Source organism: Debaryomyces fabryi (genome assembly GCF_001447935.2).
Source record: "Debaryomyces fabryi strain CBS 789 chromosome Unknown contig00004, whole genome shotgun sequence".
Lineage (NCBI taxonomy): Eukaryota > Fungi > Ascomycota > Pichiomycetes > Serinales > Debaryomycetaceae > Debaryomyces > Debaryomyces fabryi.
Window position 1 is genome coordinate 98,636 of NW_015385430.1, and position 25,014 is coordinate 123,649.

At 35.0% G+C, this 25,014-nt stretch overlaps 16 protein-coding genes across 16 annotated transcripts; 9 read left to right on the top strand and 7 right to left on the bottom strand.

The window, feature by feature from the left end:
* Window positions 1-259: 259 nt before the first annotated feature.
* Window positions 260-1,354, top strand: ZRT2 (low-affinity Zn(2+) transporter; the record flags this gene model as incomplete). The annotated part of the gene is made up of 1 exon (XM_015609179.1): window positions 260-1,354. The coding sequence occupies one exon, from the start codon at window positions 260-262 to the stop codon at window positions 1,352-1,354; it is 1,095 nt and encodes a 364-aa protein (XP_015469996.1).
* A 208-nt stretch (window positions 1,355-1,562) lies between these two features.
* On the top strand, window positions 1,563-2,582 carry SNF4 (AMP-activated serine/threonine-protein kinase regulatory subunit; the record flags this gene model as incomplete). Its single annotated transcript, XM_015609180.1, has 1 exon — window positions 1,563-2,582. One exon carries the CDS (start codon window positions 1,563-1,565, stop codon window positions 2,580-2,582), a length of 1,020 nt encoding a protein of 339 aa, XP_015469997.1.
* A 329-nt stretch (window positions 2,583-2,911) lies between these two features.
* On the top strand, window positions 2,912-5,074 carry OPT8 (Opt8p; the record flags this gene model as incomplete). The annotated part of the gene is made up of 1 exon (XM_015609181.1): window positions 2,912-5,074. The coding sequence occupies one exon, from the start codon at window positions 2,912-2,914 to the stop codon at window positions 5,072-5,074; it is 2,163 nt and encodes a 720-aa protein (XP_015469998.1).
* A 185-nt stretch (window positions 5,075-5,259) lies between these two features.
* On the bottom strand, window positions 5,260-6,834 carry PBP2 (Pbp2p; the record flags this gene model as incomplete). The annotated part of the gene is made up of 1 exon (XM_015609182.1): window positions 5,260-6,834. The coding sequence occupies one exon, from the start codon at window positions 6,832-6,834 to the stop codon at window positions 5,260-5,262; it is 1,575 nt and encodes a 524-aa protein (XP_015469999.1).
* Window positions 6,835-6,928: 94 nt separating this feature from the next.
* On the bottom strand, window positions 6,929-7,939 carry AC631_00353 (uncharacterized protein; the record flags this gene model as incomplete). Its single annotated transcript, XM_015609183.1, has 1 exon — window positions 6,929-7,939. The coding sequence occupies one exon, from the start codon at window positions 7,937-7,939 to the stop codon at window positions 6,929-6,931; it is 1,011 nt and encodes a 336-aa protein (XP_015470000.1).
* A 182-nt stretch (window positions 7,940-8,121) lies between these two features.
* Window positions 8,122-10,203, top strand: AC631_00354 (dipeptidyl-peptidase III; the record flags this gene model as incomplete). Its single annotated transcript, XM_015609184.1, has 1 exon — window positions 8,122-10,203. One exon carries the CDS (start codon window positions 8,122-8,124, stop codon window positions 10,201-10,203), a length of 2,082 nt encoding a protein of 693 aa, XP_015470001.1.
* Window positions 10,204-10,932: 729 nt separating this feature from the next.
* MDL2 (Mdl2p) lies at window positions 10,933-12,792 on the top strand (the record flags this gene model as incomplete). Its single annotated transcript, XM_015609185.1, has 1 exon — window positions 10,933-12,792. One exon carries the CDS (start codon window positions 10,933-10,935, stop codon window positions 12,790-12,792), a length of 1,860 nt encoding a protein of 619 aa, XP_015470002.1.
* Window positions 12,793-13,091: 299 nt separating this feature from the next.
* AC631_00356 (uncharacterized protein) lies at window positions 13,092-13,274 on the bottom strand (the record flags this gene model as incomplete). The annotated part of the gene is made up of 1 exon (XM_015609186.1): window positions 13,092-13,274. One exon carries the CDS (start codon window positions 13,272-13,274, stop codon window positions 13,092-13,094), a length of 183 nt encoding a protein of 60 aa, XP_015470003.1.
* A 228-nt stretch (window positions 13,275-13,502) lies between these two features.
* Window positions 13,503-14,984, bottom strand: POL5 (DNA-directed DNA polymerase; the record flags this gene model as incomplete). The annotated part of the gene is made up of 1 exon (XM_015609187.1): window positions 13,503-14,984. The coding sequence occupies one exon, from the start codon at window positions 14,982-14,984 to the stop codon at window positions 13,503-13,505; it is 1,482 nt and encodes a 493-aa protein (XP_015470004.1).
* An 83-nt stretch (window positions 14,985-15,067) lies between these two features.
* AC631_00358 (uncharacterized protein) lies at window positions 15,068-16,687 on the bottom strand (the record flags this gene model as incomplete). The annotated part of the gene is made up of 1 exon (XM_015609188.1): window positions 15,068-16,687. The coding sequence occupies one exon, from the start codon at window positions 16,685-16,687 to the stop codon at window positions 15,068-15,070; it is 1,620 nt and encodes a 539-aa protein (XP_015470005.1).
* Window positions 16,688-17,057: 370 nt separating this feature from the next.
* On the bottom strand, window positions 17,058-18,104 carry ADO1 (adenosine kinase; the record flags this gene model as incomplete). The annotated part of the gene is made up of 1 exon (XM_015609189.1): window positions 17,058-18,104. The coding sequence occupies one exon, from the start codon at window positions 18,102-18,104 to the stop codon at window positions 17,058-17,060; it is 1,047 nt and encodes a 348-aa protein (XP_015470006.1).
* Window positions 18,105-18,322: 218 nt separating this feature from the next.
* AC631_00360 (uncharacterized protein) lies at window positions 18,323-19,195 on the top strand (the record flags this gene model as incomplete). The annotated part of the gene is made up of 1 exon (XM_015609190.1): window positions 18,323-19,195. The coding sequence occupies one exon, from the start codon at window positions 18,323-18,325 to the stop codon at window positions 19,193-19,195; it is 873 nt and encodes a 290-aa protein (XP_015470007.1).
* A 321-nt stretch (window positions 19,196-19,516) lies between these two features.
* YPT1 (Rab family GTPase) lies at window positions 19,517-20,143 on the top strand (the record flags this gene model as incomplete). Its single annotated transcript, XM_015609191.1, has 1 exon — window positions 19,517-20,143. The coding sequence occupies one exon, from the start codon at window positions 19,517-19,519 to the stop codon at window positions 20,141-20,143; it is 627 nt and encodes a 208-aa protein (XP_015470008.1).
* Window positions 20,144-20,902: 759 nt separating this feature from the next.
* On the top strand, window positions 20,903-22,363 carry RPN3 (proteasome regulatory particle lid subunit; the record flags this gene model as incomplete). The annotated part of the gene is made up of 1 exon (XM_015609192.1): window positions 20,903-22,363. One exon carries the CDS (start codon window positions 20,903-20,905, stop codon window positions 22,361-22,363), a length of 1,461 nt encoding a protein of 486 aa, XP_015470009.1.
* Window positions 22,364-22,682: 319 nt separating this feature from the next.
* MED17 (Med17p) lies at window positions 22,683-24,350 on the top strand (the record flags this gene model as incomplete). Its single annotated transcript, XM_015609193.1, has 1 exon — window positions 22,683-24,350. The coding sequence occupies one exon, from the start codon at window positions 22,683-22,685 to the stop codon at window positions 24,348-24,350; it is 1,668 nt and encodes a 555-aa protein (XP_015470010.1).
* Window positions 24,351-24,383: 33 nt separating this feature from the next.
* AC631_00364 (uncharacterized protein) lies at window positions 24,384-24,878 on the bottom strand (the record flags this gene model as incomplete). The annotated part of the gene is made up of 1 exon (XM_015609194.1): window positions 24,384-24,878. The coding sequence occupies one exon, from the start codon at window positions 24,876-24,878 to the stop codon at window positions 24,384-24,386; it is 495 nt and encodes a 164-aa protein (XP_015470011.1).
* Between the last annotated feature and the right edge of the window lie 136 nt (window positions 24,879-25,014).

Here is a 25,014-nt window from a genome sequence, read left to right on the forward strand (position 1 = left end):
GAATTTTAAACCAATTTTTATTAGAAGTATTCAGCGTGGACTGCATCAGACATACCTAATACGAGATTCCTTGGTGGTTATTGCATAAAAAAGGATTTTCAGAAGATATTTATTAACATTAATAAGTATACTTAAGGATTGTATTATAAAAGGAGAATTATAACCGAGTAATTGACAAATTTTGGCATAGAATCATAAATATTACTTCATTGTTTCGAGTAAGTACAAACAAATTTGTGTAAACAATAAATAAAACAAGATGCAAAGGTTTATTGATGATCTTTTAGTGAAGAGAGAAACATGCCCGGTTGATAATGAATACGACGGACAAAAAATGGGAGCTAGAATCTCAGCCGTTTTTGTTATTCTAGTTGGTTCAGCATTTGGGGCTTTTTTCCCTATCTTATCTTCGAGATACTCATTTATTCGTTTACCTTCATGGTGTTTCTTCATAGCTAAGTATTTTGGGTCAGGAGTTATTGTGGCTACGGCTTTCATCCACTTATTGGAGCCTGCCAGTGATTCTTTGGGGGAAGAATGTCTTGGAGGAACATTCGTTGAGTATCCATGGGCATTTGGTATTGCTTTGATGTCGTTGTTTGCTATGTTTTTTATTGAGTTAATCTCGTTTCACTACGTTGACATGAAAATCGAAAAAGAATCCTCAGATGGCCACTCACACTCACATTTTGGCTCCTCAGATATGTATCTTAAAAAAGACGAATCAGATGAAGAAGAAGAGATTGAAAACAAACCAACACCACAAGTTAATCCATACCCTCAACATTTCCAACATGCTGCAGAACACCAAGACCCAGAAGTTCTTGGAACACCAGTTGAAGACGTAAACAAGGAGCAATATTATGGTCAATTACTTTCCGTTTTCATTTTGGAATTCGGTATTCTTTTCCATTCTGCATTTACCGGGTTAGCCTTAGCTGTTGCAGGGGATGAATTTGTTTCCTTATATATTGTATTGGTCTTTCACCAAATGTTCGAAGGTTTAGGTTTAGGTGCAAGAATTGCTACGATCGACTGGCCAAAGAAAAGAAGATGGACCCCATGGTTTTTAGCTCTTGCTTACACTTTAACCACCCCAATTGCCATTTCCATTGGTCTTGGTGTAAGAACTTCGTATCCTCCTGGGTCAAGAAAAGCATTAATTACAAACGGTGTTTGTGACTCCATTGCTGCTGGTATTTTGTTCTACAGTGGTATCGTCGAATTAATGGCTCATGAATTCTTATATTCTAATCAATTTAAAGGTCCTAATGGATTTAGAAACATTATGGCAGCATTCATGGTTATGTGTTTGGGTGCTGGTTTAATGGCATTATTAGGAAAGTGGGCTTAGGCTCTTTATAGATATACATTCGTATTAATAGATTAATAAATACATATATAATTGAAGTAATTAAAATGTCGCGTATAAATTTCGAAAATGCGACATCCCACGTACTTTACGACACATCAACTCCCGACGATTATTTAGGGAGAATAGTAATAACAAGTACTCTACCAACAACCTAATAACAAGGCTGCGAGATAAAATAAACTTGACTATGGCCGAAGCAGAAAACATAACCCCTCCTTCCTCCGCTACACCAAATGACTATATCGAAAGTCTAACTCCTGAGCAAGTTGAACACGACCAGAAAATCGGTATCAAGGCGATTAGATTGTTTTTGCAGAGCAAAACATCGTACGACGTGTTACCAGTTAGTTATAGATTAATAGTCTTAGATACGTCATTGTTGGTTAAAAAGTCATTGAATATCTTGTTACAGAACAACATTGTATCAGCTCCTTTGTGGAACAACAAGACGTCAAGATTTGCAGGATTGTTAACTTCGTCCGACTTTATCAATGTTATCCAATACTACTTTCAATTCCCTGAAAAATTCGATCTTGTGGACCAGTTAACATTGAACGGATTAAGAGATATCGAAAAAGCTATTGGGGTGGACCAAATCGAAACGGCGTCCATCCATCCATTTAAGTCGTTATACGAAGCATGTGTTAAAATGATAGACTCCAAGGCAAGAAGAATTCCATTGATTGATGAGGATGAAAAAACTCATAGAGAAATTGTTGTTTCTGTTTTAACCCAGTACAGAATTTTGAAGTTCGTTGCATTAAATTGTAAGGAAACTAAGATGTTACTAAAGCCAATTAAGAATTTACAAGGATTAGGAACTATCAAGGATATAGCGACCTGTACGATGGATACACCTGTTATTGATGTCATTCATTTATTAACCCAAAAATCAGTATCTTCTGTTCCAATAGTGGATGAACAAGGTAAATTGATCAACGTTTATGAAGCTGTTGATGTGTTGGGATTAGTTAAAGGTGGTATATACAATGATTTGGTTTTAAGCGTGGGTGATGCATTATTGAGAAGACCCGAGGATTTTGAAGGTGTTCATACTTGTACTTTGAATGATAGATTAAGTACCATAATGGACACGATTAGAAAGTCAAGACTACACAGATTATTTGTGGTAGACGATGAAGGTAAGTTAGTGTCTGTTATAACGCTAAGCGATATTTTAAACTACATTTTATTTGGTGAAGATTAGTTCTTCATCATATACCTTCATGCATTACGATTTGTTAATTTTTAATTCATTATGTATTCATTAATATAGTAACTTCATATAACCTTTAAACTACCATTGTACTTGTAAAGTCATATAGTGAAGTGGTGGGGGAGATAACGACCCAAAATTTCGAGTCGTACGAGCATCGAAATGTTATCGAGATTATTGACCATTAGTAATATACTTTCTTCGACATAGATAAACATCATATATTATTTAATTGGCTTCCTATTGTATTAATATAGAAGAAAACACATGGATATATAAGTCTATTTTGTTACGTGGTACTAAATATAAGAAAGGCCACTATGCTTGAGGATACTGGTGAAAATTTTGATCACACTGGGCAAGATGAATTCGAGGACAATAGGATGATACCATGGTCAAAGAAAGTTAACTTACCACAAACAACATATAGAGCAACATTAGTTGGGTTATTTATTGGATCTATAGTCTTAATTTCTAATTTCCAATTTGGCTTACAAACTGGCTGGGTTTCTATGATGTCCTTACCTTCCGCACTATTGGGGTTTGCTATTTTCAAGATGTCTCCATATTCTAGAACATTCACGGACACAGAAAATGTTTTCGTCCAAAGTGTTGCTGTTGCAGTAGGGACAGGACCCCTAGCATATGGATTAATAGGAATTATACCTGCGATTGAAAAGTTCTTAACAGAAGAAGAATCGGGATTGGGAATCAAGTTGCAATTATCTTTATCACAATTAATGATATGGTCTACAGGCTTAGCATTGTTTGGTGTTTTTTTTGCTGTTCCTTTAAGAAAGCAAGTTATAATAAACGAAAAATTACCATTCCCATCAGGAAGTGCTACTGCGACTTTGATATCAGTATTGCATGGAACGGAAGTGTACAATGAAGATAAGATACTTATGGAGAACGAAGCTATTGATAATTCTAAACAAGTTGACGCACCCGAAGCTCTTGTAAACTCCTCGGGAAATATTATGAATACTGTGACGACATCTGATGAACTAAAGAAATTGATTGACGAGGAATCTTATAAATCGAACGTCAATTCCCTATTATACACATTTTCAGTATCAGCAATATATACATTGCTAACATATTTCGTTCCTATATTGAGAAACTTGCCAATATTTGGTTCATATCTTTCTAAGAATTATAAATGGAATTTCCAACCGTCGCCTGCATACATTGGACAGGGCATTATAATGGGGTTACCAACTGTTTCCTACATGCTATTTGGTGCTATACTAGGATGGGCTATATTAGCACCTCTTGCTAAATATAAAGGATGGGCACCTGGCGAAATTGACAACTGGGTCAGTGGAGGTCAAGGATGGATCTTATGGATCAGTTTAAGCGTCATGATAAGCGATTCAGTAGTTTCATTTATGGTAGTTACCTGTAAATCGTTGTCCAGTGGAATATCTAGTGCAAGGGAGTTTAACAGAAGAAGAAATCTTCATTATGAAGGAAATGTTGAAATGCAGCAGTCATTATTGGAGAATGAACAATCAGAGCTGGAGTCTTATGAAACGGGGAGCGATGATTACATGTCAGAATCCAGAATATCACCTTTGAACATACCCGAGGAGATTGACGTGGATCCGCAGCACCTAGTTAGTTCAAAGATAACCTTACTCGGTATAATAATTTCTTCTGTCGTTTGTATTGTTGCTGTCAGATTAGTATTTGGTTCTATTATTCCATATTACGCTACAATAGTTGCAATAATTTTGGCACTTTTTCTCTCTGTTATGGGCGTAAGAGCCCTCGGCGAAACTGACTTAAACCCAGTCAGTGGTATTGGCAAGCTTTCGCAATTACTTTTCGCATTGATTATTCCTTCGGATCATCCATCCAAAATTTTGATCAATTTGGTTGCAGGTGGGATTGCTGAAGCAGGAGCACAACAAGCGGGAGATTTAATGCAAGATTTGAAAACTGGTCATTTAATAGGAGCTTCACCTAAAGCCCAGTTTATTGCTCAGTTAATAGGAACGGTATATTCTGTATTTTTGAGCAGTGTGATGTATAAGGTGTATAACAAGGTTTATCAAATACCGAGTGATTTATTCAGAGTTCCAACGGCTGTTATCTGGATTGATTGCTCGAGATTAGTCACTGGTGATGGTTTGCCTCCAAAAGCATTTGAATTTTCTATTTTTTTTGGGCTTATTTTTGCAGTTATTTCTTTGGCTAAGAATATTATGCCAAGTACTTCAAAGCTTTACAAATATTTAGTTTACCTACCCAATGGAGTGGCAGTTGGTATTGGAATTTATAATACACCTAACTTTACAATTGCAAGATTTATTGGCGGTGTGCTAGCATACTGGTGGATTAATCACAAGCCTCAGTCACAAAGTGGTTCCGATAACAAGATTGGGATGATAATATTTAGTAGTGGTTTGGTTTTAGGAGAGGGCCTTTTGAGTGGATTTACTATGATATTGACAAGCCTAGGTGTTCATCATTTTTAGACGAATGTTATTGGAATGATATAGAGGGACGTATTACAGTAATCCTAAGTTTTACTAATTAGACTTATATTTACATAGTAGGGGAAGCAACCAAAAGTTAAATATATTAAAGAACTGACTTTGAAATTAAATCTTAAGTCTAGATATACATACACAGATTAAATACAAGTATCATATATTATTTTTCAATTAGCGTTTCTCTCCTTGTCAGCTCCAATTCTTTGATTAATCAAATAAATAGCCATTTGAATAGATTGTAATGAGCCAGTCAAAGTTAATTTTCTGATATTAGTTAAACCTTTTCCACCACCAAGCATAATAGATTGACGTTGGTCAGGCTCAATTTTCACATATGTACATCCACTATTTTCACGAATTTGCTTTATATTATTACCTCCTTTTCCGATAACCGAACCAATGTTGGCGTTTGCAACAAAAACATCTTCATTAAATTTATCAGAGCTAGAGCCGACCTGAACAGGAGGATTAGTTATTACATCACCTATCATATTATTACCATGCTCGTCTGTGTATTGATTCTGAGGTGGAAGAGTCATACTGGAGGTAGGAGCAGGAGTGGCAACATACTGATGTTGCGGATGAATTGATGGTTGAAACATCATTTGAAAATTATATGGTTGCTTAGGTTGTTGTGTATAAGGATTTGCATTATCTTTCATCGGAGCCATCCCTTGCATAGCTAAAGGATTAGCTCCACCCATTGCCATCATATTGGAATTCGAGGGCATCATGGGCATGTTTATCATATTATTATTCATATTATTATTCATATTAGTGTGATGGTAATTAGCAGGATTGTAGAACACTACTTTATTTTTCTTTAAGCAATCTTTATGTTCTATGACGACTTGTGAAATGTAATAGATTGCAATATGGATTGCATCACCCACTCCAGTTATTGATAATATTCTATCAGTGGAGTATGGCAATGGTTGTTCGGCAGCCTTTAACTTAGCAGCAGAATTTTCTTCTATTTCTCTGAATTTAACACCTTGTTTACCAATAATATAGCCGACCATTGGATGCGGAATCAACAATTTCAAATTGTATTGTCTACTAAGCATCGAGGCAGGCTCATCTTCTGGTTCTTCCAATATTGTTCTTGTTATTAACCCAAATGCTCGTGCTACATTTTCAGCCGGACCTCTAACCAGGACGATTCTTTCTGGTACGTTCTTTAAGTTTTCGCTAACGTTAATTCTCACATTTGCCTTATCTCTAATATGGTTGATTTTTTCTCCTTTTTTGCCCACAACAGTACTCGCTTCTTTCACAGGACAATACATTCTAAACATGACATACGTTGGGTCTCCTTCTTTCTCTCTATGATTCGAGACTGGCTTTGACGATGCGTCTGTTGTTGTTGAGACATCTTGGGCAAAACCTTCTTCTTCATTATTAGTCGTTTTAGGCGATTCCTCTGTCTCTTGCTTCTCTTCACTTGGTGTGGTAGATTCTCCTGTTATACCATTGATAACTGGTGCTGTATGTGCTACTTCTTGTTGTTTATCATTCAACGCCAATTGCTCACTATCCAATGCCACTCTTTTATTTAGTTGGTCATCGGATGAAGATTCCAAGTCCTCATTCTTACGCTTCAATATATTATTATTTTCCGACATCTTGACCAAATATTTATCTTGGATTAATTGATGAACTTGACGTATACATTGATAGTAATAAATAATTATCAATTCTGAATTGACTAACAAAATGAGTGAAGATTTTCCACATGCCATTTTGTGATACTTTTTTTATTTACTATTAACATAGATCAATACTATACAATACTATACAATAAACCGGCTGTGAAGTCGATGGGAAAGAAGTAAGTTATAATGACAGTTGCTGTTGTAACTGCCACTGCCTTTTGCGCTCTTCTTCTTTGGCCTTTTGGTAATGTTCATCTCTCTTGTCTTGAAGTCTTCCTAAGAATTCTTGCTTATCTAAATAACCACCCTTATTATGCATAGATAAGTCGTCCTTTAACTTTTTCTTATCAACGAAACTAGCCCAATCTAAACGAGACTTTTCCAATGTAGATAGCTTCTGTTTCTTGTTGCCATACGTCGATAAGAATTTGTCGATCAAGGATGGTCTCTTAAGCTTAATGCGAAGTTCTGTTGGCTCTGAAGTTCCTGGTATGGTTCGAATTACAGGCACAAAAGAACGTGTGACGGTTGAATTATCAGTCTTATTAGCTGTTATGCCTTTTGTAGAGTTGAAATACGCTTTCGCCTCCGCTGAATCCGCATCCACTAGTTTGGATTCCGTGATAACTTTTCCTGCAAATGTATACGATGATTCAATCTTTACCTTCTGTGGATTAAGAGAATTATCTTCCTGAGGTTTGTCGTCTGAAATGGTATTAGTATCATGCTTTGGGTTTCGATTATTACTCTCGTTCTGAGATTCTTCTTTTTCAATGGACGTTTTCCAGTCATCAGGCGTCCCACTCTTGCTCTTCCGTTGCAAGTCATTAAATATGGCATCAACATCTATATTTTGGCTAACATCATCCGTTTTTATTAACCCCTGCCTTATTTGATTGATTCCGGTGTTGGGTCCGTACTTCTCTTGGTGCCTTTGACTTCTTGTTTTAATGAGTCTGTCTTGGAGCGTAGCATTTTCTATAGAGGAATAGTCTGGTTGTGCTTCATGATCACTTTCTTCTTCACTGGCTTCTTTTTCCTCTTCAACTTTGGCTTCGGGGTCATAGTCTTCGTCTTCTTCTTCATCATATTCTTCATCTTCAATATCAGATTTCTTTACAGAACCTTCATCAATGGGCTGCTTTCCTTTGTTGGGTATTTCATTGGTACGTGCGGCCTTTTGTTTACTCATTTGTATAACTTTTACTGGTTTAATAGTAAGATAAACCGATATCTTTTGGTGCCATACTTCCAAAAGGCAGGATTTTTTTTGGGGGTGCGGTCTCGATTACACACCCACAGAATTAGAAAATGGAGTATATATATGTAAAGTATGTCTCTTTTTTATCAATATTAGTAATATTGAATATGAGAATGACTGAAGTTAATACATTCATTGCCGACTCGAATGCACCTATAATTGTGTTATCTGCTAAGAAACACTTTGAACAATTACCAACAAAAGACGCTAAACTTTATGCTCATTACCTTTCAAGAGCCTCCCACTATGGTACTAGAGCCGTTTTAAGATCAGTTTCGCCAGAGAGCGAAGCAATTTATGATTTGGTTTTATCAATTCATAGACATTTAGGCGAGCCAGACACTAACGAGGAGTATGAAGCTCTTTTAAGCAAGGGAACAACCAAGGAATCACAAGCAGTACCGCACTACTTGGAATATGCTTCCCAATTTTTGTCAAACTTAGGTAATTATAAGTCATTCGGAGACAAGAAATTTATTCCTAAGTTGTCTGCAGAAGAATTTGATACATTAATTTCTGAGGGAATCAATGATGATTCCATTACCTCGGCATATCAGAAAGTTCGTGATGCTATGTATGATACGACTACCAATTTATTAGGATGGCCAGAAAATGGTCAGTTGTCTAACTACTATCCTAATTCTCCAGAAATTACAAAGGACGAGGCAGAAGCTGTTAATGCTGCTCTTGCCAACAAAGGTATCATGCCGGAAAATACGAGGGTAAAGAAAATTTCGAACAAGGAGTTCGTAGTTTTAGTTGCTAGTTCTGAAACTGAAAACACAACTACAAACTACCCAAAGGAAAAACTCTCTTTAGATAATGGGGCTTCGTTAGTCATTACGTTTGGTGACCATAATGCTGAATTTAAGCAAATCGTAGACAACATGAAGCAAGCTGCAAAATATGCTGCAAATGACACCCAACGTAAGATGATTAATCATTATGTTGAATCATTTAAAACTGGTAATATGATTGCTCATAAGTCGTCTCAAATCGAATGGGTCAAGGATTTGAAGCCTCTGGTGGAATCCAATATAGGGTTCATCGAGACATATAGGGACCCTTCTGGCGTTAGAGGTGAATGGGAGGGTTTGGTTGCTATGGTTAATCAAGACCGTACTGCTAAATTTTCCACCTTAGTGGAAAATGCAGCTAGATTAATTCCGTATTTGCCTTGGGACAAGATTTATGAAAAGGACACATTTACTCCTCCAGATTTTACATCTTTAGAAGTTTTAACATTTGCTGGATCAGGTGTCCCTGCCGGTATTAACATCCCAAACTACGATGATGTTAGATTGAACGTTGGTTTCAAAAATGTTTCTTTAGGAAATGTCTTATCGGCAAATCCTAAAAAGCCTAAAAAAGAAGAAGTGATTACCTTCCTCGAGGATGACATGCAAGCCAAATTCCGTAAATGGAGAGATGATGCCTTTGAAATACAAGTTGGATTACACGAGCTTTTGGGACATGGTACAGGTAAATTATTGCAAGAAGTGTCCCCAGGTGAATACAATTTTGATAAATCAAATCCTAATATCCATTCTTACTATAAGCCAACTGATACTTGGGGTTCACTTTTCAGTGCAGTTGCAGGTTCGTTCGAAGAATGTAGAGCTGAATTGGTTGCATTATACCTCATTCTTAAAAAACCCTTAGAGGTATTACCGATTTTCGGTGTTTCAGATGAAAAAGACCAGAAAGAAATTATTTTGATCGCTGCCGTATTAATGTGCCGTGCCGGTTTGTTAGGATTAGAATTCTGGGATCCATCATCTCGTAAATGGGGCCAACCTCACATGCAAGCTCGTTTTGGTATTTTCAAATCCTTGCACAAGAGTGGTGTTTGCAAGCTTGAATTCAGCGAGGAAAACATGGATGACTTGACAATCACTTTTGACGAATCCAAATTAGACAACAAAGCAGTAGATGTTTTAGGCGATTTCTTATTAAATTTGCATGTCTACAAAAGTACAGGTGATGTATCTAAAGGTGTTGCATACTACAATGATATGACTAATGTTACTGATGAATACAGTAGATTTAGACCTATCATTTTACGTAAAAAATTACCACGTAAACAATTGATCCAAGCTAACACGTTTGCAAACGATTCAGGAGAAGTTGAAGTAAGAGAATATGAAGAGTCTGAAGTAGGTATGATTCAAAGTTTCGTTGATAGAAATGTATAGTAAACAAACCAATCAAAAAGATCAAATGATCTTTTACAGGAAAGTAAAATAATCAGTATTAAATCACGTGAATCTATGATATTTCGGACGTAATTTGAAATTTTAACCTGTAGATGTTGAAGATATGTTTATCACACAGTTGTCTAATTTTATAAGAATATAGATATCCATTTAGTTGTTGAATCTCACATGTTGCTACCTATACATCGAGTGAAACCGTCTTTTTTGTTTCTGTATAGTTCAAATGTCGGGATTTTTAGGACTCTACATACGAAAATACCGACTAGACTAGCTATATCAAATGCGAGTGTGATATACAGAAGAACATTTCCATACACAGCAAATACTTCCATAGTATTTCCAGAAAAAGGTAGTGCAATTTCTGGCCAAATAAGACAATTTTCAAACTCACAGGTCGTTGGTAATGCTTCAAATACATCAAGTAAGGAAGAATTAATAAAGTCATTACAAAATTCCAACTCTTTGAAGAACCATTTGGAATTCACTAAAATAAGGAAACGTGAATTGAGAGAGGAAGAGAAGGAGCAACAGAAAAAGGACCGAAAACCATTTCGAGAAAATATAAAAACAATATTTCGAATATTGAAATTGGGAAGGCCTGATTTGAAACTTTTCCTCTATGCATTAGGGTTTATTTTGTTTGCAGTTTTATATCCGACAACAGCAGTTAAATTAGTCGGTTCTGCTATCGATGCTTTTAATAATAATATGAAAGATAGCGATGGAACTTTATTGATTTGGGGGTATAAGTATTCTACAGTTTTCAGCTTTATGGTACCATTTATGTGTCTTAGTGCTGTTTGCTTTTGGGCCAGAATATGGGTTTTGAAAGTCTTGGGTGAAAGATTAGTTGCTAGATTAAGATTGAGAGTCATGAAGCATTTATTAAGACATGATGCCAAATTCTATGATAATGAAAAACATAAAGTTGGTGACTTGATATCTAGATTATCAAGTGATGCGTATGTTGTTTCAAGATCGATTACAAATAATTTACCTGATGGCTTGAAAAATGTTTTATTTGGTATAATTAGTTCTTACATGATGTTTTCTATAAATCCTATGTTATTTGGTATTATGTTATTAATTTCTCCACCAATTACATTCGGATCAGTATGGTATGGTGAAAAGATTCGTGCTTTATCTACAAGATTGCAGAATGCAACGGCAGGGCTTACTAAGGTGAGTGAAGAAACTCTTAATTCAGTTAAATTGGTTCAGGCGTTTACTGGTGAACAAAAAGAATTGACTAAATATTCTGATCAACTTAGAAATGTTATTAATGTGGCCAAAAAAGAAGCACTTGCTCAATCAAACTACCTGGTTTCAATTTATAGTTTGTACCATACTGGTTATTTGTCATGTATTGCTATAGGTGTCTACTTGATTATAAATGGACAAATGACAACTGGTGATGTTGTTGCTTTCACAATGTACCTGGAGTTATTCAATCTGGCGTTATACAGTTTAACAACGACTTATATGGAATTGATGAAAGGTTCTGGTGCGGGTATAAAATTGTTTGAATTGATCGACTATGATAACGATGTTCCTCCTATAAAAGGAAATAAGTTGCCTCCAGGATTATCCAATAGTATTGAATTCAAGGATGTTGTTTTCAGCTACTCTAGCAGACCATATGATAAGATTTTCAACGAATGTTCGTTTCATATACCAGCATCATCAACTACATGCTTTGTTGCACCTTCTGGATGTGGGAAGTCGACAGTTGCCTCTTTGCTATTAAGATCATATAACATTAATAGTGGTGAGATTCTTATTGGGGGCAGAAATATCAACGACTTTCAAGTTCGAGACTTAAGAAGATCCATAATCGGAATTGTACAACAGGAACCAGTATTATTATCAGGAACCATTTTGGAAAATATCGTTTATGGGCTAACTCCTTCTCAAATAAGTCAGTTGACAATGGAAGATGTTAAATTTGCTGCTAGACAGGCAAATTGCCATGACTTCATTATGTCTCTTCCGGATGGATATGACACCATCATTGGCTCTCGTGGAGCATCATTATCAGGGGGTCAAAAGCAACGTGTGGCCATTGCTAGAGCGTTGATTAAGAAACCATCAATTTTGATATTAGATGAAGCGACATCGGCTTTGGATTCTAGACTGGAAAGTCTTATTAACGAAACATTAAAAGAATTAACATCCCAAGGCAAAATGACTATCATTTCCATTGCTCATAGACTATCCACTATTTCAAAATCTGAAAACATTATTGTTTTAGGTAAACAAGGAAAGGTCGTTGAACAGGGAAGATTCGTCGAATTGTATAGTGATCCAAAATCTGAATTATCTACGTTACTTGATAACTCGGGCCTCAAGGATTCCGACGAAAATGCGGAGCAAACCGAGGCCGAAGAAGTAGAGAGAGTATCAGAAGAGAATAAGGCAAGTGAACTTGAAATAATTAGATCCATGATCGATGATTTACCAGTTGAGTTGCGTGCTCAACTTGCAGACCAAATATCCAAGGAAGTGGACGAAGATAAGAACGCTGCCTTGTCAGAATCAAAAATTTCTTCTGATAAGATTGTTTCATAGTTTAGATTTCTTCGCTGCCTTCGAATCGCTTGTATATAGTAATAACCACGCATGTCAATAGACTATACGTTTTCAATATTTCTTTAGTAAGGTTATAGAATTAAATAAAACATTCCTACTGTAACTACAAATATCCAAATTGATATTTAAGACTGCAATATTTTTATTGAAACTTCTATACTGTTTGATGTTTCCTCCATAAACAAGGAAATATTAGACATAATTTCATGTTACCATAAAGGGCAAGACTTGAACCTGCGGATTAAAACATAATTCATAACCTCTTAATTTACCTTGATTTATTTATCTAAAGACTTAGCTTCTAATTGTTGACCGTTTTCAATCTTAATAGCCTTGACTTCGGTAAGACCTCTTCTTTCAGCGGCAACCTTAAATTCTGGCTTTAAAGCACTTCTGACGGCCTTAGCAGAGAGAGCTAAAGCTCTGTTTAATGAGATACCGGCTTGTTTGTAGGCAGACATGTTTGATTATTTAATTGTAATTGAATAATTGAAAGGTATTCTTGATTAAACTTAAGTCAAGTTTTCGTTCGGTCGTGGATCGGGATTTAATTGGTGAAATATTACTGATGCTAAAATTTACGCGCAAATAAAAATAAAGAGTAGCAATTCTAAGTAAATATGAGACTGTGTAGTAATGATTGCAAAATATATAGACATGTAAATGTATGTTTATCTAAATGTTAGGTTCTAATTACCTCTTTTAGAGTTCAACCAGTTGATAAAATCAAAAAACATCGAAGCCTGGATTTTACTATTAGGTTTTTTCACCCAGCTCTTCAAAGTGTGGGCGTATAAATCAATAATTTTGTCCAAGTACAGCTCGTCCACTAAGATTAAGCTCTTGGCCACAATGATACAGGATTGGCTACAAGCTAGCGAATGTGCTTGGTTGGAGGACTTATTTGAATCAGCTTCCTCCTGTAACCATTCAATAAGACTCATCAATGATTCCTTATAGTTAGATTGCTCTGGTTTGGATGGGAAGTTTAATTTCAACTCATCAATAGTCAACTTCGTCTTGCTCAATTTTGTTTTCAACAACTTGTGCGCTTTGACCCCCAAGTTCTTGTCCATGGTCAAGTTAATTAATATAATCAAAGGTTTTATCATGGACAAGTTTAGGTAGGAGGTAGGCTGGTTTTTGTTGAACAATTCCAAAAGATCCAAGATACGATTCTTAAAGAAGACCATCTGTTCCTTAGCCTCAATGACTTCGGCCTTTCTCTTATTACCTGTTGTCACACTGGCCATCGCATTGTGTCTTTCCTTGAAAATTTTGGATAATTGATCGTCCATTGCCATCATTTCTTCATCATCCATTGAGTCTGACTGATACGACGAATCGTCATCGTTTTCTTCCAGCGAGCTTAAATCTTCAAACTTGACTTCACCCGAAGATTCAGTAGGAATACCTAATGCTTGTGCCAACTTCAAGTTTGTTTGCTTATCAACCTCTGAAAGCGCATCATTTGATTTATTAGCACCACTAGATTCCTCATCACTTTCAGCTTCACTGTCGCTATCGCTATCACTGGTTTCTGAATCTTCGTTGTCACTTTTATCACTTTCTTCGCCATCTGATGAGCCCTGCGAATCATTCTCATCACCAACGGCTTCGAATTCATCTTCGCCTTCAAATAGTTTCTGTTGGCCTTCCTTGTTTTCTCTAGCTTCTAAAACATCAAATAATAACTGCAAGCATTCCTCATTCAATTTTACTTTACCAGCTTGATCCTTAGAGCACAAGAAGGATTCCCAGGCAATCGAAGAAAGTCTCTTCAGTAAAGTAGCTTTACGTGAAGTAAATGATAAAATTATTTCAGTTAAAAATACGGAGGAATCAGTATCCTTTTTTTCTTCCTTAAAGAAGTTATTATAGCACATTTTTAATTCATCAAGAACGGTAACAGCTTCTTCATCACCCATGTAAAATTGTATCAATATCATGGAGAATAACAATTTGAAACAATCTAATTGGTCCCTCTTTTGGTTATCATTCTTACGCAAATTCTTTAGTGATTCCTCAATTTCTTTCAACACATCAAGGGCTTCTTCTTTAACAGTCAGTAAAGTTTCATCAAACTCTAATAAATTTTCATAATCTTCTGAAGTTTCCAATTTGTTAATATAAGAAAGACATGTAGATAATGGCCATGAACGGTCGTTCATTTGGATATTAATGATATCTGATAACACAGAGCTCAATCTGTCTTGGCATATCTTTTTGATGTTACCAGAAACAACATGGCCATCTATTTTTTTAAAAATGAGTGTTGAATTAATAATTTTAAGATTTTGGTTAACCATTTGGAATTAATTTTTGCATCTGAAAGTAATATTTTGTTGGATCTGAAGAGAAGCAATAACTTGTCTAAAGCCCATTTCTGTATATTATCATTAGACTTTTTCATAACCTCAATATCGCTCTCGCTTTCATCTTGAGAAGCCAATGCATTATTGAATTTAGAGATCAAGACATCCTTAAACTGATTTAACACTAAGTCTACTTCGATGCTGTTAATATCCTCTTTTCCATTTAAAACTGCAATTAAGCGATCAGTACATTTAGATTTAGTAACTAAATCAAAGTTCCAACAACCACCTTTTGATTCGTCAATAAGACACTCAAGGATAATTGGGGCTTTCGTAAAATCCTTATTCGAATTATCAATAATTATATTTAACACCTTTGAAGAAATTTTATTCAATATACGATTCTGTTGTGAAGACTGGTTAATTAAACATCTCATGAAATTCTGGGTGAATAATGAAGAAATTTCAGTGGATTTCATAGAAGTTAAGAATTTGATAAATATTTCAAATCCCCAGTATTTTCTTTCGTGAGAAGACTTATCAGCAAATAAAGTTTCATCGACAACAACCTTCCAGAATTCTTTTAGTGGGATTTCGTTACCATCTGCAATTTTTTGTTTTTTCGAAGATTTGGACAGCGTTTTTTTACGTTTCTTTGAGTTGGAAGTTTCATTTTCATTATCAACAGCATCTCCAACACTATGCATATTATAATTTTGGATTATTATGTCCCATACAAAATGTATTCTAGGACTCCAACTACCCTTTTGCTTTGAATTACCATTCTTCGACTTTGGAGTTTCATTTCCATCGTTTTCAGGATCAACAACTTCCACATCCTTTAAGGCCTTTGATAAAGTTGGTAAGTTTCCCTTTGAGAAAGGATCTCCATTTTTCCAATTTGGTTTTGTATCGACAATTTTACTGGCATAAATCTCACGGTTTTGTTGAGGAATTGACAAATATACAGCAATACCTTCAGTGGTTAAATTCAAACCAACCTCGTTGATTTTTTGTAGTATATGCACAAGAGCCTCTTCTTCGTTTGAATTTCCTTTCAATAAACCAATAAATTGGCATAAAGTAAAGATTGAAGTTTCTCGTAACCATGATTTGATGCTAGATAATTCAACCAATACATCAACAAATTGGCACAACTGTTCTGAAGATGAAACCTTTTCATTGAATAATAATTGAGAATTTAATAACACTTGCAAACCAAATAATCTACCAAACAACACAGATCTCTCTTCTTTACCTTTCATCGACGATTTTACTTGACTCAATTTCAAAACCTGCTCTAAGAATGTGGAAACAGTTAATTCATGCTCTTCTTTCTCGACCAATTCACGTAAAACTTCAATTAAGGCCATAGAAAATCCCAATCTGGCACTCTGTCTGGAACTTGTTAACCCTTTAATTAATCTATTTAAAGCATAGTTCCATTCATCATTTTCATTTACTTGTGTTAATTCCTGAAGCAATGTTGTAGCAGCTTCGATTCTTTCCTGAGGAACTTCAGATGCTAATCTGTAATAATGATCCTTCAGAACTGGCATCACTTTTGACGTTGTTTATATCTAATTAAGGCAAGGTAACAACAATCACAAGTTTAGGTGCTAAAACTGAACTCATCGAAATTTTTCGATATTAAATATATTTAGTGAGGGCTCACTAACCTTAAGATTTACATATAAGTACCTGTTTAGCAACAATGTTGAATTCGTTTGCATTCGTAATATATAGAAATCTAAATAATTAAGTCAGTTATAAAGACCCGTACCCCGTAAGTATTGTAAGCTTGAAACAAAATTTTTTGTAAAAAAAATTGTATATAAGAACCCATGTTGAAATGAAGTAATAGAATAAATAAAGTGGAAAAAAAAAACATATTAAGATACCGAGTCACAGACTATCACCAGTATCAATCTAGGCAGAGTAAGTTTGCTTAGGGAATGGGAAAGATGGACCAACTTCTTGGATAGATAAGGAGGCAGCCCATTGACCTTCATCAACAGCTTGAGCAATGTCCTTACCTTCAACAAGAGCAGCAATGAAACCAGAAGCAAAAGCATCACCGGCACCATTGGTATCAGTGATTTTGTTTTCTTCTAACTTTCTGACAGGGTATTCATTGACTTCGAAGTCCTTGGTGGATTCGTTGTAAGTAACAGTGACAGTAGCGTCGGTACCTTGGGTGAAAACAACGGTTCTTGGTCTCTTGTTGTTGGCCTTTGGTAATTTGGCGATCTCTTTAGCAATGGCAACGACATCCTTGGAATCGACAGATAAACCTTGGGCTTCAGCATAAGCAGCAGCTTCAGATTCGTTAGCAATGACGAAATCGACATATGGGAGAGATGAAGCCAATGGGTCCTTGAAAAATTGTGGGATAAATGGAGCAGAGAAGTTCAAGGCAAAGACCTTGTTGTTTTCAGCAGCGTGTTTACCTAATTTTTCAATAGCTGGTGGACTGACAGTCAAGTGGAAACCACCAATGTAGTAATATTTAGCGTTTTCAACAATGGCCCAGTTTTCTTGCTTTTCCAAGTGGTCGACCTTGAAGTGGTTAGCAGCAGCTAAATCAGTAACCAAAGATCTGTGAGGACCATTAATCAAAGCAGCACACTTACCAGTAGCAATGTCGTCTTGGATTTGGTATTCAGTTCTTAAACCGTATTGCTTGTTAGCCTCGTTTAACTTGTCAGCGTAAACGTCTTTACCAACAGATCCGAAGTAAACTACGGAATTTGGTGGCAAGATGTATTGAGCACCTCTAGCGGTGTTTTGGGCAGCACCACCAGCAACAGTCTTTAACCCGGACATCTTTAAAACTTCCTCATAAATTGGGAAGTGCTTTTCTTCGGCTAAAATAGCATCGTTTTCCTTTAAACCATACTTGGCTAAGTATTCTGGTTCGACGTCAACTTGTAAATCCAATAATGGATTACCTAAACAAACTAATTGGTAAGACATAGTGATATATGATTATTTATGTTACTAAGGGTTCTTGTAAACTACTAGATAACTATAAACACTGGGTCAATAGAACTTGATGTTTGAAAATTTCGCTGGCTTGATTATATAAGCACGGTACTAAATACCAACAATTTGGTTCCAGGATGACTATACTTTGAAGTGGTTGGGACGTCAAATATCCAAGCTTACAGTGTACTTTTAAGAGGTTTTAAACCATGACGTTATCGGATTTCTTACCCGTCTTCAATGAAGATCCATTACTAAAATTTAGACCATTTCCCGAGACTACAACTATTCCTTTGTTTGCACACTGGCATGAAATCATGGGGTCATTTTTAATGTATGTTATGATTCAAAAATTGTCCCCAATGGTCTCCAGCAGATTGTTTGGCAAGTCATACACGCAATTGAACTTCAAGACCAAGACGAACTTCGATATACACGTTGTTTCGATGGTTCAATGCGTGATTTCGATTTTAGCGTTAATTCCGATGTGGAACCATCCTACGTGGAAGAACAGAATAACCGATCCGGCCAGTGCTGTCTTAGTATACTATCCATATGGAGGCTTTGTGAGCTCGATTACAGTGGGTTACTTTGTGTGGGACTTGGTGGTGTGTTTCAAATACATGAACTTGTTTGGTGTCGGGTTTCTCGTGCATGCTGTGTCAGCCCTCGTTGTGTTTGGCAGTACATTGGCCCCATTTTGCATTCCATGGGTCCCAGCCTTCTTGATTTTTGAATTGAGCACTCCGTTCGTCAATGTCAACTGGTTTGCTTCCAAAATGCCCGCAGGCTTCATCAGCGATGAAGTGGCTGTCGTGAACGGTATTTTGTTGTTAGTGACATTCTTCACCGTCAGAATATTATGGGGTTTCTATGCGGTTGTTGCCGTTGCCCGTGATATGTTTGCTGTGTGGGATCAACTCTACAAGGTCATGCCTATTGTTACGTTGTTCTTGAATGCCACCCTCGACTTATTGAACGTGTACTGGTTTTACAAAATGCTTTTGATCGCAAAGAAAAAGGCATCTGGCAGAAAGTCTACTAAAGAAGTTGAAAAGGAACTTGCCCACAAGTTAGAATAGATATATGTGTATGTTCTGTGTAGTAATCTAGCTAGTAAAACAACAATAGTGGTCGTGCAAAGATGTCAATATTTAATGGCAATTTATTTCTCATAAGACACGAAATTCGAATACATTCACAATAAAGAATCAATAATACAACACTACTTATCGGGTATCATTACAAAGCTAGTTATAATCATTAATAAGAAGAATCCTTATTAATTATACTCATATTTGAACTATTTTTAGTTGATAAAGTCATAGTTTACTTATAAAATTTGCATTTCAGTTGAAAACAACATTCCCCTTTAATTAAGATTTAGAGAAGGCCTATATATAATGAATAACGAGTACGATTATTTATTCAAGTTATTATTGATTGGAGACTCAGGGGTTGGTAAGTCTTGTTTATTGTTAAGATTTGCGGATGATACCTATACTCCAGACTACATTTCTACCATTGGTGTTGATTTTAAGATTAGAACTATCGAATTAGACGGTAAGACCATCAAGTTACAAATCTGGGATACTGCTGGACAAGAACGTTTCAGAACCATCACTTCGTCATACTACCGTGGAGCACACGGTATTATTATTGTTTATGATGTCACCGACCAAGAATCGTTTAACAACGTCAAGCAATGGTTACAGGAGATTGACCGTTACGCAACTGGGGGTGTTATGAAGTTGTTAGTTGGTAATAAGGCTGATTTGTCCGAAAAGAAGGTTGTGGAGTACACTGCTGCTAAGGAGTTTGCTGATGCATTAGATATTCCATTCTTGGAAACCTCGGCATTATCTTCTACCAATGTTGAACAAGCTTTCTACACCATGGCCAGACAAATCAAGGCTCAAATGACAAACAACGCCTCTTCAGGAAACGCTAATAATGCTAATAGTGGCAAATCAAATGTCAATTTAAGGGGCCAATCCTTAACTTCAAACCAAGGCAATTCGTGCTGCTAATTTATTATTATTCTATATAAGTCTTTTTTTTCACTGCTACACTAGTCTAATTGCTTTTTTTCTGTGTCTTTTATAATCTATTTAAACTTACTAGTTATATATGACTTCTTACTTGGTTTCAATATAGTCTAATGTGATAAATCTTTTTTTGTCGTCAAGCTTCCAATCTAAAGCATAAATAATTTGGGTAACCATGATTTTGAAGCTGTGGGGAAACAAGTATTCTTTCTTGGGGCATCCATTTATCTTCCTCTTATTGAACTGCAAAATCCGAGACATCAAACGTCATATACAAAAGGATTATGGACATTCATCATCCATTAGATGTTCGATGAGATCTTAACATGACATTATATGCAATTCTGAAAGAGAGATGGAAGAGCTACAATGTATAGTACCTGGATTGGGGTCCCTTACGAGATTATTAGCACCCAAAGTTTTTCTAACATTCAGAACTTACCGAATTTATTTGAAAAAATTCTGCTATAGATAGTTTAGAAAGACAGAAAAATTTATAAACACGTTAATTACATGGATAGCACCTCTTACCCTTTGGCATTCCTAAATCTAGATAATTTAGAGTTTGGGAAATCTCATATAAGCACTATTTTTACTTACTGCCGAATTTGGTAATCTACGTTCTATCGCATTTTTCACGATTTATACTATATGGTGGCAACGTATAATGTTGATTAAGGAAGTGTCTATTATAGTCAATTCATTTGCCAATTTTGTTTAAATATACGATAAGTTCAAGAAATGTCTGATATATCTAAGAACAAGGCATCAACCGAAGTTAAAGAACCAGAAACTATCAATGAGACCGAAACATTGGTAAATGAAATCGAAGAATCATTTACTTTCTTACAGAAGGCGGCAGATAACTTCGATAACAGATACATTTCAAAAGTTTTCCGTGATTTAGGACGCTTAAGACGTAAGATATCACAGAACCCAGAATGTTTGAAGATTATTATTAATAAAACATACCCAAGTGAACATCCAAACAAACTGTATCTTGTGGACACGATTGGAACTCCTACGACTAATGATGATAAAATGGATATCGACGAATCGATTAACTCGAATGACGTTGTATTACCAGAAATTGATTTGTATATTCACTTGTTGGTTCAAATTTATCTTTTGGATCAGGAAGAATTAAAGAAATTGGATGCTTTCAACGATAAAGTTATTAACTTGATGCAAACCTTTAATCGCCGTTCGTTGGATTTTATTCAAGCTAAAATATGGTTTTACATCAGTAGAACCAAAGAATTGACTAAAGATTACTATTCCATACGTCCTTCATTATTATTGAGCTTAAGAACAGCTACATTAAGACACGACAGCGAAACCACAGCTTCCATTATAACTTTATTATTAAGAAATTATCTCTTATCCCATGATATCAACCAAGCAACTAACTTAATTGAAAAGACAGAGTTCCCTGAAAATGCTGGTAATGCGTTATACGCGAGATATTATTATTACTTGGCTAAAATCAATGCTATTCAATTGGACTATTCCTTAGCTCATGAATATGTTCTAGCAGCTATCAGAAAAACCCCGCAAACTCATTTGGCTAATGGCTTTATTCAATCGGCAACCAAATTAAGCATCATTATTGAATTATTGATGGGTGATATTCCAGAATTGAAAGTGTTCAAAAACAATGCCGGCAACTTTGAACCTTATTTTATGGTTACAAAAGCTGTAAAGTTAGGTGACTTGAAATTTTTCAGTGAAGTCTTGAAGAAGTATGAAAGCTATTTTGTTAAGGATGACAATTTTACATTAGTTTCAAGATTGGGCCAGAATGTCATTAAGACAGGTATCAGAATTATTTCTCTTTCATACTCCAAAATCTCGTTAAAGGATATTTGTATTAAGTTACATTTAGATTCTGAAGAGCTGACAGAATATATAGTTTCGAAAGCTATTAGAGATGGTGTTATAGAAGCTAGTATAAACCATGAACATGGCTATATGAAGAGTAAAGAATTATTGGATATCTATTCGACTAAATTGCCTCAAGGTGAATTTGATCAAAGAATTAAGTTTTGTTTATCATTGCACAATGATAGTGTTAAATCTATGAGATATCCTTCTGACAACAACAAGTTAGATTCAAATAAAAATAATTTAGAATCAAAAGAAGAAGAAATAGATTTATTAAAGGCTATCGAAGAAGGTGACTTAGATGATTTTATGGATTAGTTTATGTAGTCTTTCTATATAATATATAATAATACAGCATTATTAGAATTTTTTGTCGCGCTCTAATTATGGTGTAATCGATCGCGACATTTATCAGAATGCTTAATGTAAATTCATGAATTATACTATAATTTTACTAGTTTTAAGTGAATCAACATCTGGAGTTGTCAATGGGAGATAGGGTTCATTTAGAAATAGATCCAGACTTATATGGTGAAGGATACAAGGATCCATTCATCCAAGATGAGTAAGTATTTCAAACTTTTTAGAAACTATCAAGATCACCAATTAACCATATATCACTAGGGACAAACTATCAATGGCCGAATTGATACCTCGAATTCTTATAGAAAGACTGTCTTTCTTGAACCTTACAGAAGAGTCTTTGGAACAAGAGATTGCTAGTACTGAAAATGCTGTAATGGAAGACGTAAAAACAAATGAAGAAGAAATTAAAGACAAAGATATTGAAAATGAAGAGGCTTTACTTCATTCTGATAGTACCGATGATCTAATTGACACCAAAAATACATTTGAAAACTTTCAAAAGCAGAAGTTTGAATTGTCAAAATATATTAATTCTGCTTTGAATGAAACATCACTATCACTAGATTTTGTCTCACTATTACTTTCTACGGTTAAACCTAATATCGGCAAATCTACAATGTCTCCTCATCTATCAAAAAGTGTTCCTATCGGATCTTTAAATTCAGATAGGTTGTCAAATAATACAACTACGTCAAAATATGAAAATGCTGCTATAATTGGTCAAGGCTGGAAATTAGAATCATTGAACAAGATTACAAATTCTTTCAAAAACGCAAGCTTACGATTAAACGAGCAGGTTCTCAAAGAGAAAAGATATTGGGATATGATTAATTTGGTTCTTGAAAATCATGAAATCTTGTACAAAACAAGAGACCCGGCCAATGGATCAAGAGCAATAGGAGTCAGGTATGGCTACGGGGACTCAGGCTCGAGTTATCATGATAGAGGACTTGCCATTTTAAGAAAAGATAACCAAACTGGTGAAATATCATTTAATCCAGTTTCTAGCACTAATAAAATCACTAACAAAGTTTACAAGTACATAAGAGTCAAAATTCTCAGCAAAATTGATGATGACTATATGCTCACTGGTCAATCCATATTTGAGAATAATTTCATTAATACTAGCAAGTATGGAATAATTAATGATATTGAAAAAGGCAGGTTTTTCTTATTTGAGGAGGATCTATTTTATCAATTAACAAGAGAAGCTAAGTACTTAATTAATTTTAATGTGCTGATTATAGCTAATAAGATCATTATCGAAATAAATAATGAGATTATCGAGATAGAATCTATAATGTATGATGAAAATAATGAAGATGATTTAAATAATTACTATCAAAATATCAACCAGTTATCATCAATCAACAATAAAAAAGCTCAATCAATACTAACGCACTTAAAATTAATGTTATGTTGCTTTTACAAATATAATTTAAAATTAAAGCAGAAGATTCCCACTGCTATTACAAAATGGAAACAAAACAATTCACATCCATTAATATTGAGGCCATTACTAGGCCATATTAGGCACGAGATAAATGTACAGAATATGTTGAATATTTTAAAGTCTCACCTGAACGAATTTAAAGATAAAGCAAAGCTCACTATTGATTATGAAAAATATGTCAACTTGAAAAAGACTCATGACAAAATAGTAAATCCATTTATCAAATCAATTGAAAAACCATTGTCATCTTTTGAAGTTACCGTCAATAACTTGAAAGATGGTCAAGTATTGAAAATCTATATTGATATTACTTCCACTGAAGTATTCTGTACGTTGATTGTTAATTTGAATATTATTAAGTTTGAAAGTTCTGAAAAAATAAGTGATAATCAGCAAGGTGTTAACGTCTTACTGATTAATTTTAATGACTTAGGTGATTTTGAAGAGTGTTTGAATTGGACAATTTTAAATTTTATTAATGAATAGTATGAATAAATAAACATATAGAGTTTATATACGTTAATCAACTTCAGCGACCCTTACGGCTTCATCGGGATTCAATTTGTCACCATTTTCTTCGATAAACTTCTTGATTCTATAATATCTTTCATCTCTCAAATTATTGTAAATCAAGAAATTAAACCATATCTCAAAGAATGAGTATACAAAGATAATGTTGTTGCTGAAAATTGGCGACTTAGTCACGTATGAGTATGCTGCTAATCCGAAGTAAAGGAATAATCTTGTTGGTACAATAGTTTCAAAATATTCAATATTATCAGCCAATAAAGGAATCAAATCAGAAATTGCTAAAGTTGCAAATGTAACGGCTGTTATACCTATTAATGGGTTGGAAGTGTCAAGTAGGATAATATTTAATTGCATAGCTTGACCTAAAAGCACAGCAAATCCGGATTCCAACAAAACTGAAGGATCCTTTATGCAAAAAAAGGCAATAATAGCTAATAATAACACCCTAACATACAATAAGGATCTTGCTGATAAGAATTGCATGATTACTTGTCAATTCTTCTTTTCTTGTTATATACCAGTTATTCAAATAAAGAAACTTCTGAAGAAACTCATCAAAACATTTAAACTGTAAACCTCGAAACATTTACATGTTAGTGTTGAAGTTACTTTAAATGCT